Source organism: Perca fluviatilis, chromosome 3, assembly GCF_010015445.1.
Source record: "Perca fluviatilis chromosome 3, GENO_Pfluv_1.0, whole genome shotgun sequence".
Classification (NCBI taxonomy): Eukaryota; Metazoa; Chordata; class Actinopteri; order Perciformes; family Percidae; genus Perca; species Perca fluviatilis.
The window spans coordinates 3,870,674-3,885,000 of record NC_053114.1 but is presented as its reverse complement, the minus strand read 5'-3'; the positions used below and the strand labels follow the sequence as shown (position 1 = coordinate 3,885,000).

Sequence of the window (14,327 nt, the reverse complement as noted above, 5' to 3'; positions counted from 1 at the left end):
AAAGATTCAGCATTTTGGGAAAAAAAGCCAATTGACTTCCCTGTCCAGAGTTTGATAAGAACATCAATACCACTTTCATATCTGTTCACTAAATACAAAGCTACAGCCAGCAGCTGGTTAGCTTAGCTTAGCATAAAGACTGAAAACAGGGGGAAACAGCAAGCTAGCAACTCAATTTACATATTTGTTTTGTAGGAATTACAACAAACGAGATATAATCGTATCACATATCAATCAGGGCTGTACCTATTCTCGCATTGTCAGACCTATCTCCACAGTGCTGAGTTCTTTGCATTTCTTTAAACCAATCACAATCGTCTTGGACGGCGCAAAGTTCCGGACACAGCAATGCTGGAGCTGCAAAATAGTCTCGGGAAGGATCTTGTTTTGGTGGAACATTTGCACCCCGCAAAAGACATTTTAATAAAAAAATGTTTTTTTTCATTTTCAAGAGATTTTGAGTACGGCACAGCCTGGTCTCACAGAATTCCGTGAAATGATCATAAACTGTTAACAGCGCATTACTTGGTGGTGGCACGGAATGTGTGAAAATTTCGTGTGGCCACCATGGAAAACGTCAATGAGAAGATGACGTAGCATTAGGAGCGACTACGGTAGGGAGTAGTATGAAAGCCCAAAAACCCGCGTAGGGAGTTTGGTAGGGGGGGTGGATGAGTCAAACAACACAGGACCTTCACCCAGGAGACTGGGGGTCGTGTCCCGTGTGTCACTTTTCCTAAACCCAAGTGTTGCTTTCTTCTTTTACTAAACCCAACCGTCCCGTTGTTGTCCCGCGTCCCGTTATTGTTTTCCTAAACCCAACTGTCCCGTTCTTCTCCCGTTGTTGTTATGGAAACGTAAGCCCACCCACAACCTTTTCCTTAACTTAAGGGGCCGTGTTCATTTCATTGAATTATTCCATGGGCCCATCACAGAATTTGAAGGGGCCGTGTTCATTTCACAGAATGCTTCCGTGGGCCCATCACGGAATTCCATCACGGCGATTCCGTGATGAACAGATTTTGAGCTGTGTTCATTTCACGGAATTCTGTGAGATCTGGTTGGTACGGCAACACACAGAGAGCGGAAGGTAAGGGGAAAAGCCTAACATCTGAGGCTTAATCATGGAAATGTAGTTTTGTTGATCCAGACTAGGCAGTACCAGACTTTTTGTCAGTTGACTCGGATTTTGCTGTTGAATATGAATATTTTGAAGTTCAACTCTTCAGTGTTTGAGACTTAAAATAAAGCCCACACTTGTATCCCCTACATCAACTTATTTCAGTCAACTTCTTTCAGTTTCCTTTAACGTCTTCAACTTCAGCTTTTCTTATCGGGATATATAAGGTTATTAAGGTCACATATGTGTTTTAACTGCAGACCTTCTGCAGCAAGCATACATAAGTAAGTAAAATGTATTTATATAGCGCTTTTCACGAATAAAAAAATCACAAAGTGCTTTACATTAAATATACAATATGATACATATTAAAAGAAAGTCACAAGCTAATACATACAAATAAATATTACATTTGTGTCTGAAAATCCAGCCTGGTTTATGCTTAAAATCCAACATGCTGCATTTTAGACCTTTAACTATGCCTTCATCTTAAGAAACTCTGTGCAACTGAGCAGTTGAGCTGTCTCATTTACTGTTACCAAAGTGAGAGTAAGTGTTTTCACAGCAGATCATACAGTAACTGTCTAGCAGCCTTTGAACCAGAGACCTGTGCCAATAAAAGCCACAATTCCACAGCAGATTTAACAGTTTCTGAAGCTGAGAATTGGGATCTACAGAAAAAAACTGCAGGTGGCAAACCACTGGTAAAAGACTTGGAGTCACCAACCATCAGCGCATTAAATCTAACTTTCTGTTGAAGCAAATGAAAAGCTACATAATTGCAGTGATTGCGATGAGCAGACTTTAAAATGTTGATGTTTCTTTTGAACCATTTACACGAAAGACACTAAAGCAATGAAAAAAGCATTTTGGGGCACTGAAGAAGGGAAAAGTTAGCTAGCAGTTAGGGGGCCCTATCTTGCACCCGGCACAGTGCAAAGCCGACGCAAGTGTCTTTGCTAGTTTAAGACCGACGCAGTTGTCAGTTTCCCGTTAACTGTTTAAATAGCAAATGCACCTGTGCACATTGGCCTGCTGGTCTTACAGGGAGGTGCGTTCAGGTGCATTCTGGGCGTATTGCTATCGTGAGGCAGCAGGAAGTGATCGCGCCATTGACCATCAAAAACCTGGTCTAAAGTCAATAACGCAGCATTTCGTTGTTATTTTAACAGCACATGCTCCTAGGCTCGTGCACAGCATGCGCACACTATGCTTGTTACACACACACAATGCTTGTTACACACACACAGGGAAGTGGAGCAGCACACAAACATGCAAAAGATTACAAATAGAAATATTATGGTGAAAATCCACCATCATAATAGCAATGCTCCAAGGTCCAAACGCGCCTGGCTTTTAAAGGGAATGGGAGATGATCTCTGATTGGTTTATTGCATGTTACGCCCAAAACACACCTATGAATTAATGAAGACGCTAAGTACAACCCTTTAGAACCATGCGCCCGGCGCACGGACCCTTTTTGCCGCCGTCAAACTAGCAAAAGTGGATTTGGACACGCCCTAAACGCACCATGCGCCATGCGCTTCATGCCGTGCGCTTAGATCGTTAAAATAGAGCACAGGGAGTCAATGAAAGTCTTCCGTGAGATGCAGAAACCACAGTCTCTCAGGATAATGAGCTGAACATTGTGTGTGCTGACTGTCTGCGTCTGTGTCTGCGTGTATTTATTTTTTGTAAGACAGAAAAACAAAATGCAATGAAATGAGCCAAAAAAACATCCAAGTGTCTTTATATTGGGTTGGTGTGGGTTAATGCGGTTAAGACCAAATAAGTGCTATCTATGCTCTTTGAAGGAACAAATAGATTCAGACTCTGTTTCATCTCGATAAACAAAAGACAACTAACATATGCAGCTAACAGGCTCCCCTCACTGCCATCTGTCTGGATATGGAATGGTAATTTGGCAACCCAGATCTCACAATAAGCACAATGTTGTATTTTGTGAGTCAATGTATAGTATGTATGTGCGTGTGTATCAGTCTGTTTGAGATGTTTTTTACTGACTGAGGAGCCTAAAAACACAGTTCATGTTGAACATTGTGTTAATGCACTTTTTGTTTGCATGTGTCTGCATGCATGTACAGTATGTATGCACGTACTTGGTTCAGTTGTGAGTGGCAAAAACGTGTGAGATCAACTGACAATTGTCGCGATAAAAGCCAGCTGTGATTCCTCATTAAGCAAAATCCCACACACATGCACGCAGACACGCACACGCATACACGCACGCACGAACACACACACACACACACACACACACACAAACACATACACACAAACACACAGACTGGCATAGACTCTTGAACAAAGTGCTGGCCTGATATCCTGATATTCATTTTTCATCTATGTAATAATTCGGTCCAAAAAATGTCTGATCTAACTTGTAGAAAACAAATACTGTTCCAGCACAGGAAACTTAAGCCTGGTGATTACTACGATCCCATTAACCACTATTTACACAAATGTTCTAAAGTTCGCAAATTATTTATAAAAAAAGGGTTTCTTCTACTGTGTTTTGGAAAAAATTATGAAACTACATATTAAAGAAAATTAACGAAAAAGAGAATTACCATTGTAACGTTAACAATATAAGCCCTGCGACAGCAGATTTAAAGACACATATACACACACATATATATATATATATATATATATATATATATATATATATATATATATAAAAAAATTTGCTAAGTAACTCTCCTATGCTTTACAGATCCCAAGCTCATTCGTTCTGCACCAGGAAGTCAGAAAGCTCTGCTAAAATGACACGAAGAATTCTCTTTCACATATAAAGGTAGAAAGACATCTTTAGACTTGGCATTACAGTAAGAGGAAATTATTTTAAGAAGACAGAAGAATAATTGAACCTTTCACTAAACTGAAGTTGGCAAAGCAGTGGCTGATGTTGCAGTGTGCAGGCTGAAACTGGATTTCAAAATACACTTCACATAACTTGCAAAGGATATGTAAAAGAAGTGTTAGACATCTCTGACTGAAGCTAAGACATGTCAAATGGCTGTGTATAAACACTGCAGCAATTTGAAGAACAAACTGAAGAGGACTTAATTATAGAAAAATGATGAGAACAATAAAGTCACATTGGAAATATGTGAAATTAGTTTAGTCGCAGCCAAGTGGAAGATATTCCTTATATATATATTAGGGCTGTGCAAGTTAACGCATTATTATCGAGTTAATTAACGGCGACAATTATTTTATCGCGCATTAACACAGTTTTTATTATTTCTTTTATTATTGTAAAAGTCTGTTGCTGACTGCTCACTGGGGACTACTGGACATCACCGGGTAACCATAATTACCTCGGAGTTACAGTTTTAGTGTTATGATTGTAGCTCAGGATTTTGTTTTTATATATAGATATATATATATATCTATATATAACAGGATAACATGAATGCCCTGGTAGTGGCAATAAGCTTTAATTTTTTATTTGCTTTGATTACATTGTTTAAGTTGAGATTTACATTTTATTTATCTGCTACTGTATAAACAAAACTGCAAAAAAAAGTGTTTGCAGAACAAATGTTATGGCACTTCGTTCATATGGCCGAACAGTTAAATTAAAATTGCGCTATACACTACTTTTGACTTCATTATTGGATTTTGCATATAACAATGCAATTAATCGCGATTAATCAGGGAAATCATGTGTTTAATCGCAATTAAAACTTTTAATCGTTGCCCAGCCCTAATATATATATATATATATATATATATATATATATATATATATATATATATATCCTGATATAAAGCATGTTCCACTACCACACAATTGAGTGGCGAAGAAAGCCAAATGTAGGTATTGTTTGAACATTTTTATAACTGAACTGTTCTGAATACCAATGCCTTACTTTGAGATATATAAAATGTTTTCCTTCAAAACCCTTTCTTTCTTTTTATTTATCAAGAGTCCAAACCTCTCAAAGGTTACATTTGGTTTAAATTCAAGCTGAAGTACGACAGCTTTAATTGGCAGGTCAACTAGATTATAGATTTTATGAAACATTAGATTCCAACTTAACAGTTGTTGATGCTTTGTCACATTCTAGTCTGCACCAAAAACCATGTGTGCACACAACCATCTCTAGTCAAACACGTACCAGGCTTTTCAGAGTTTATAACAAAAAAAGAGCATATGACTCATGTGGCGAGAGTCCAGTGGAGTACCTGTTGCTCTGTTCCTCTCGTCTGAGTAGGTCAAGAGACAAATGGATAATTGGTTTGGATATAATCTATTTTTTAACATTATGTGGGTCTACTTTCATAAAGGCTGCCAGAAAAGAAAAAAGAAAACTGAAAAGAAATGCATTATAATAATTAGTTAAAAGGATTACAGTACTCTTGTGTCTATATGATACAGTGTTAGCTGGCTAGAAATGATTAAAGTATAGAAGGGGGTTGTACCTTAACTAACAATCTATGTTTTGAAAAAAAAAAGCCTTTAAAGAAAATATTACTGTGGCTTTTTTTTCAAAAAGGAAAGCTGTGTAGATGGACAAAAGACTAGTGCGTGACTGAGCAAATGAATCAATTAACTAATTAACTAAATTAATAATTCCATTGATCATTATGTCAACAGGAGTCACTGCAGTCAAAGAACAGTGTCAGACTGGCTGTTTAAGAGGGGATGAAGAATCTTTGGGGGGAATTAATACAGCACTCACTTGGTGCTTTTTTTAGGTGTTGGCACATTATTCAGTGACTTGTGAAATGAAAGGATTGGGATATCAGAGGCTAGACGTGCACATACAGAGATTTATGTTAGGGGAAATAAAAACAGCAGGGAATAGTACACTTGTTTTGAATGCTGTGCGTTAAAAAGACACCCTGGTGAGAAGAATGGAAAACTAAAAAACCTGGGTGACATTTATTTGTGCACACAGGCAAACTTGTTTTTGTCACTTCCTGAAGAATTTATGCAGTCCCTGGAGATTTACCCGCATCTGATCCATAACCACTTTGTGCCTAAATCCAACCCTAACCCGTACCCTCAAAAAACAACTCCTAACTCCAAAATGTAATGGTACTTTGATCTTATATACTGATATCACTTTCAGACACACGCATGCACATGCACACACACATACACACACACACACACACACACGCACACACGCACATCCGTCCCTCGAAGAATCATGTCAGAGGCTGGCTCACGCTGTCTAAAACTGTGCCTCCACTCCAACTAAATCCCCGGAGTGAGAGTGAAAATAAGAGCGAGAAAGTAAGAGAGCAAGAGGGAGAGAGAGAGAGACAGACAGAGAGAATGAGATGGGATTACAAGGATAATGCGAGCAGATGGAGGGAGGTCGAGGATCCAGCAGGACTTTCCACTCCAAACGGATTAAAAGACTTCAACGGAGCCACCAACAACCGAACGGATGCAGCGTTCCTCACGCTTCATACACCGAGCTGAGCCGGACTCGCCCCCTTGCCGCCTGCTGCTAAGTCTGGAAATGAAAAGTTGCCGCCTTTCAGCATGATGGAGTAAATAGTAAAGGTCCTGGAAATGTATTTTAATCCACTGCCCCGATCTTCCCCTCCTGTCAAACGCGTGAGCACATCAAATGTTGTGTTTGGTAAACCTATCCATTTACGCTGATCCTCCTCGTTACACTTTGCATTCTTTTAGAGCATCCAAACCAGCACTGGCCACAAAGGGATTTGGCCACATCAGCAACCATGTGTCATGTGTCTGTAATCTTCAAATACATTAAGTAATTGCACTTTTCTATGCACTGAACTTTAATGCATAAACATGGAGATGATACTCCTGTCACTGCCTCTCATGTCATCTCTATATTTACATGTTCTTAAATTGACAATAGCCATGTTTTGTTTTGTTCCTCCTCCACCAATATATGGTATTATTCAAGACTTCTCCTGTGTGTCATTTCTGTTAATTTGTAAGAAAAAATATCATAACACATTCTGTCAGAAAAGATGAAACTAGTTTAACTTTTGATAGAGTTCAGGGGAAAAACATAATCTACTAACGCATTTCATTGGCTTGTAAAAGTTGTTCTACTTGCTTGAAATAAAAAATAAATAAAAAGGTTTGGAGACCTGCCTACCAAAAGGCATCTTTGGGTGACTTTGGATGCCAAAAGTCCCAACTGAGTGCCTGCTTAAAATCAAACAGCAGCTGAACATTAGCTACATCTTCTGATGGATATATATATTAGGTATAAAGGAACTCTCAGAGGATGCCGTGATACTGCAACGGTGAAGTGTTACCAGAGGTGGGTAGTAACGAGTTACATTTACTCCGTTATACTTGAGTACGTTTTTGAAAAAAACTATACTTCTAGGAGTAGTTTTAAATCACTATACTTTTTACTTTTACTTGAGTAGATTTGTGAAGAAGAAACTTTACTCTTACTCCGCTACATTAGGCTACACAGAGCTGGTTACTTTTCTTTTTACCTCTTTGGTATTCTACGTGTCATTGTTTTTATCCCCCCGCGTACGCCTCATTTTAATGTTTTATTTTGACAGAGAGAGAGACTTCCGCTAAAGGCTCTACCACGTGGCTGTGTTTCACCAATCAAACGTAGTTGTGCGTGCAGTCTTGTCATGTGACCGTACTCCATCTCAGCGGCGGGACGGGTTAGCTGTACAGTCGTAGCTAAACAAAAATGTCAGAATCAGCCGTCGGCAGACACAGACGAGGAATAACACCCCTGGCCTCATATTGAAAGCATGTTTACCTTAGTAAAAGTGCCAAACAGCAGCTCCATTACCTTGTTCTAGTTCTGCCTTCAGAGCCTGGTAAAAAAGTGGAAAGGTTTGGAAATTTGTGTTACTTGTGCTTATTTATTTTTATTTATTATCATTTTATTGATTTTATTTTTTAAGTACTTGAATTTACCTGGATTATTTTAATTGAAGCTATTTTGTAATTAATTTTAATTTATTTTATTGATTGGATGAACTATAATTTGCCTAAAGATGATTATTTTGTATTTTTGTCTGTCTGATTGAATGCTTGTGTTAAAAAATAAATCAGACGTTACTCAACAGTTACTCAGTACTTGAGTAGTTTTTTCACCAAATACTTTTTTACTCAAGTAATTATTTGGATGACTACTTTTTACTTTTACTTGAGTCATATTATTCTGAAGTAACAGTACTTTTACTTGAGTACAATTTTTGGCTACTCTACCCACCTCTGAGTGTTACATTCAACACTGAAAACGTATTGTTTAACCATCAATGTCATCATGTGTTGAAGGAAATGATTGTGACAAATAGCCAACATTGTTACTGGGAGTGCAAATTAGCATTGTGTGCCAAGAGCAGGCTCAGCTTCTTTCCTGCATCAGGATAGTTCACATTACCGAGACCAATAGGTCACATTGATTAGGTCACTCCCCCAGGAACATGATGTTAGCTGGTCTTAATGGAACAAGCTGCAGAACTGTTCTTCCAGTCAAGTTATAGACAGACAGACAGACAGACAGACAGACAGACAGGCAGGCAGACAGACAGACAGACAGACAGACAGACAGACAGACAGACAGACAGACAGACAGACAGGCAGGCAGACAGATACATATATAGATGTAAAAACAGAACCAAGTGCAACTCATTCATATTGTTTTTGCACGTTATAGTCTAGTCTCCAGAGCTCAGTGTCATAGTCAATTATCCCAGTGTTTCATCCCTTTACATATGCATTTATTAATGTGGATCTGGCTGCATGTTAACTCACTCTGTCTCTCTGCTCGGTGCTTTTTTATCCGGAGGTGATAATTAACCTGTTGGTACGGTGGCCGTTGCGCGCCAAGCTTCCACCCTGACATCCCAACATCTGTTGCTGCTGGCAGCGCAGCTGACACATTCCCTCTGCCCTAATTCATCCAAGCACATGAATCATCATCAACACCGATGAGTGTCACTCAGTTTAACCTCTATTGTAAACACCAGACGCTCTGACACCGCTTAGCCTGATCTTTCCTGCTATGCAGGATTGTAACTGGTTAGTGCGTGGATGTGAGGCTGCCTGGTACTTCAGTGGTTAGCACTCACTTAACACAGCAATAGGATGCCTGGTTAAAAATCCTTCAGAGCTGGCCAGGGTCTGTACTGTATGTGTGTATCATGTTTCCTGGCACCCAGGCCGGCCATGAGGAATATGGAATTAGAGGACGATTTCTTTTCTTCTAATTGGGCCCCTAAACCACACCCACTAATTCAATTCAATGTAATTCAAGTTTATTTAAGAAGGGGAAAGTGCAAATTAATAAAACGCATGATTATACATGGGTTAAAAATGCCAGAATAAGCCAAAATTGTACTTTTCCTCTGTAATCCCCTGGCGTCGATGTTAAAAAGGCTTTTTTAAATTTAAAAATATACAAAGAGGGAAAGACAACACAAGCAGAGCATAACTTAGCATAAAGCATAACTAAGCATAAAACAAGACACAGCACAGAACCAATATGACTAACAAAACAAAGCAGAACAAGTTACAAGGTAAAACAACGATGTACAAAGAGTACACTGATTAGAAAAGACAGCTGTTGAGAGCAATAAAGGTAGTAGTGAAATGAGAGGAAAAAAGGAAATGAAATACATTATGTGTTGAGATTGCAAACTAACAGAATACATACACCAGTGCCATTGACCTTTGCATGGGCCCTACCTGGGTTTTGGGCCGGGGGACGGGGGTCATCTGCACCCACAGCAGGCCTGCTCACACCTCAAAGACACTAATGACCTTTCACCAAGACCTTGACCTCAGGATGCTACACACAGACGCTCCCTACTGACCCTGCTCCGAAATAGTAACGTTTCAAACACAATGTCCCAGTGGGACACATTGCACCACAGTGATTAATCGAGTTTAAGTAACACATATATGTGGTTACTTTCTCCTCTCCTCTTTATTACCAAACATATACTGTATCTTGCCCAGTGGATTCCATTCTAGGGTTTCAGGCACCATTGGAACTCTGGGAAAAAGTTCGAGGGAAGACAATCCGCGTTGTATCACATCACAATATCATCAGAACTGATGGGAATCAAGTTTAGGCTCGTGTTGCTTGAATCGCGTATTTATGCACACAATGTGACACATTCAAATGACACAAATGATGTCACGTTCAATATTGTTTCTCTCTCTCTCTCTCTCTACACGCACGCACGTACACACACACACACACCGACACACACACACACACACACACACACACACACACACACACACACACACACACACACACACACAAACACACACACCGGGTCGCTCTTTCACTCACACTCACCTCTTTTATCCTGAACTTTGACGCTGATCTCCACCAAAGGCTCAGTCTCTCGGTCCAGTCTCCGTGATATGACTATATCCCCGCTGTCCCGGCTCACGCTGACCGGAGAGCTCTCCATCTCGGGCTCCACCAACTCAAACGCTGCCGACTGAAACCTCACCGGGTTCAGGTTCATCACCACTGAACCGATCCCTGCATCCTCGGACACGTTGATGAAAACGGGGCTGTCTGATTCAAGTACTGACCTAGACCTTCGCGCTGGGACTTTAATTTGTGATTTAGCGTTCCATTCCCCCGGTTGGGTGTTGATCAAGGGGGCCACGGGCCATTGCCGTGGATTGATCTCAACTGCTATGCTCTGGCTCGTGCGAGGTGGCCACCCGCGGTCCCGGGCGAACACTTTAAACTTAATCGGATCCCCCAGACCGAGGATAGAGTCTACCAGGAGGATGTCTCCAGTTTTGGGCACCGCGTAGAAACTCCCGTTTTTGGGCAAGGCGAAGTAGATGAGCTGCGCGTTCTTGCCGCTGTCGTAGTCCCACGCGGTCACTGTGTAGATCGCCGTGCGCAGCGCGGTGGCATCATCCAGGCTTAGTTTCACATCGGCACCGGGGAAGGTGGGCTGGTGGTCGTTGGTGTCCAGGACGTCCACCTTGATGGACGCCACTTCAGCGACAACCGGAGACTCCTCTCCCACTTCCCGGGAGAGTCCCGCGCATTGCCCGCAACACAAACCCAGACTTAGTGCGTATTCAGCCCGCTCCTCCCGGTCCAGAACCCCAGAAGTCTTCAATAAAATTTGGCCCCGTTTGTGGTGCGCAAAGACACGGAAATTCTCGCTACCGTCTCCCAGGAGTTTAAAGTGCGCTACAGATTCCCCGGTACCGCACAGCCTCTGCGAGTTAAGCCGCTTTAACGGGACGCTCAGTCCGTTGACCCGGGAGCCGGGAGACGAGTTTTCAAATACATGCCCGTGAAAAAACGGCACCTGCTCCACGGTCCTGTTCCCGTGTGCGCACGAAACCAAAAAAGGTAAAAACGCGACCCAAATCATGACTGGATGATTGGCTCCACTGCACTGAAAGCTCATGCCACACCGAAATACATGGGTGCACTCGTTCCTTGGGGGTATTTCTCCTCTTTCCCTTTATGATCCAAAACTTCCATTACATGGGGACGCAGATATCTGTTGGCGCCATACTTCATCTCGACGCAGGAGAACTTTGTCTCTGTGTTTGTGCGTCCTCCTCCTCTCCTGCTCTCCCCTGTCTGCCGTCTCACCAGCAGCGCTGCCTGTCTGTGCGCGTCCCAGGAAGAAAAAAAAATGCTTCTTACAGCTCGAGTGCGCGCTTACCTCCGTTCCCTTCCTCGCTCTCTTTTTCGTGCGTTGTTTCCGACCGATCTCACACGGGGATCACGCTTAATCCGCCCTGCGTTTGAGATGCTGCAAACTGCGCGCAGCCATACGCCGGCTTGCTGTTGAGATGGATCAGACCTCTTGTTATAAGGACATCAGTCTTCTTTGCCACTCAGATGTAGCGAGACGTGGTTATCACACAGAACCGACAGTTTTACGCATGCATTGCCAAAGCATCCAGCGCAATGCATCTGTAACAGAGTGATGCAGCGGTAACAGTTTCTCTTCGGAAATGAACTTCTCAGCAAAAGGAGCTGCGAGTCAAATCAACTCGTGCGCGCGCACAAACACCCACACGGCCACAGCCAACAGCGCGCAATTGTGTGTGTGTGTGTGTGTGTGTGTGTGTGTGTGTCTCAGGGCGATCTTCAGGGAAACAACCCGACCTCCCATCTCCCAGTGATCAATGTCCAGCCTTGCACGTCCAGATCCATCACTCCTCTTTCCAATAACACGAGAGTCCATTGGATTAAAATAATGTAAAAATCGATCATTTTAAAACGCCTCCAGGGGGGCAAAGGGAAAAATAAAGGCTTCAGCTCCAGGCAAGCACTCCAGAGCTGTCTTTATGTCACAGAGAAGTGCCCTATTTGAAAGTGTTCATCAGCCACTGTTTTCTGTTATGGAGCTTTGGTCTCCAGGGGTCTGTGAAAGTTGCTGGCAGGTCCACAACAAAATAAAGAAGTCTCAAATTTAATATAACAGATATTCAATTTCGTATATCAGCTTTCACTTTCATATATTTCCTCCCCACATGTATATGGAATACAAATATTTCCATGTGGATCCCTGCTAATAAATCTGAGACTGTGTGTGGATCCAAGGCATGCTGCATGGTCCTGATCTCATCCAAAGCACCAGTCTAGCATCCGTCTTCTGTGTGCTTTTTGTACTTGTGTGCTGTTTGAACTCCTACTCACTAAAACACTGCAACCTGTGCAGTTTTTAAAAGTTTTAAATCAGCAGTCCTTGGATAACACAAGTTTCAGGCTTTGCACCAAAACCGCGTTCATCTATTTAGTCAAAGCTATGCTTTGTGTGGGACTGAATTTCCGTCAGGTGTTTAGCATAACATTTAAAATCAGGACATTAAGGGGAGTTCACTCTGCAGTGTATCAGATGTGAATACATCAATTTTGATGTCAAGGGATAATTGCAATTTGGAAACCATCTAGGTTGTCCAAAATGTAACTCAGGGAATGATGTGTTTGTAGATTATGCCATTACCTTGACTTAAATTGCATCATTATACCATACATTAACACCTCAGGCATCCATCTAATAAAGTCATACAAAACAAATTACTTTGGGAACACTTTATAATAACCATCATTAATGAATGGTAAATTGATAGTTAATTAATCTTTAGTTAAGGCATTTTACTGTTAAAACACAAATTTTGTCAGTGGTTAATAACTGTTTTGTAAACTGTCTATAAACGGTAGCCTATTTGAATGGTTATTATAAAGTTGCAACTAATTCTTATAATCATAATTAAATGATTGATGAACGGTTTATAAAGCATCAAGTAACACTGGCCCCATTTGGTCTTTTTTTGGTGATCTATAAAAAAGATGATTATTTTGTTATTTGAGCACTGATAATAGCTATCTATATTTTTATAGGTGCTTTACAAAGTCTTTATTAACCATTGACAAGGTATTATTTTCATCAGATGCAACTTTACAATAGACATCCAAATTATGTTTACTGACGGTCCACAAATGATTTCTTAATCATTAACTTTTAAAATAACAAATTAAAGCATGACTAATAATTAGTAAACATTATTAATTATAATTATGTTGGTAAAATAACTATTAATTTAAGTTTAATGAACTATCAATTTACCATGAGTTAGCGATGGTTATTATAAAGTGTTACCATTACTTTAAAGGTGCAGTAGGTAAGCCTTATAAAACTAACTTTCTGTCATATTTGCTGAAACTGACCCTATGTTCGAGTAGAACTACATGAAGCATGTAATAATTAGAATTATTCATAATATCGCTGCTCCCCCTTTGAGAAAATGTGTCACATTAAATTCGGAGAGAATTTCTAGAGCCACACGTCGACAGTCAGAGGAGAGTGCAGCGTTCCAAGACGTAGAACCACATATGGTCAACAATCATTTTCTTATAAAGCACCGAGCCTTTGGAACACTCTTCCAAACAAAATTATTTCATGCACAAATTATAGTACTTTTACACGCCTGACCAAACAGTGGTTATTATCAAAGCAAACTTGTACGCACTGAATGACTGTGATATGAATGATGTAAACTGTGAGTGAGTGAGTGATAGATTCCTGAAGTGGAGAGTGTTTTTATGATGTGAGTGAAGTAATGCTTTCATGTATTATTGTGTATATATGTTATGAACTTCTGTAAGTATAACCTCAACCTGTCCAGGGACTGTGGGTGGAAATTAGCATTTTTTGCTATAACCTGGCACATGACATCTCTTCTTTTATA

General features: G+C 40.7%; 1 protein-coding gene across 1 annotated transcript in view; it reads right to left on the bottom strand.

Moving 5' to 3' along the window:
• The window catches only part of LOC120556182 (neural-cadherin-like), a 279,033-nt gene extending 267,064 nt beyond the window's left edge, over window positions 1-11,969 (bottom strand). The window contains exon 1 of the mRNA XM_039795609.1: window positions 10,438-11,969. Coding sequence (XP_039651543.1) covers window positions 10,438-11,527 — 1,090 coding nt within the window. The 5' untranslated portion in view covers window positions 11,528-11,969. The remainder of the gene's footprint in view (window positions 1-10,437) is intronic.
• Window positions 11,970-14,327: the final 2,358 nt, after the last annotated feature.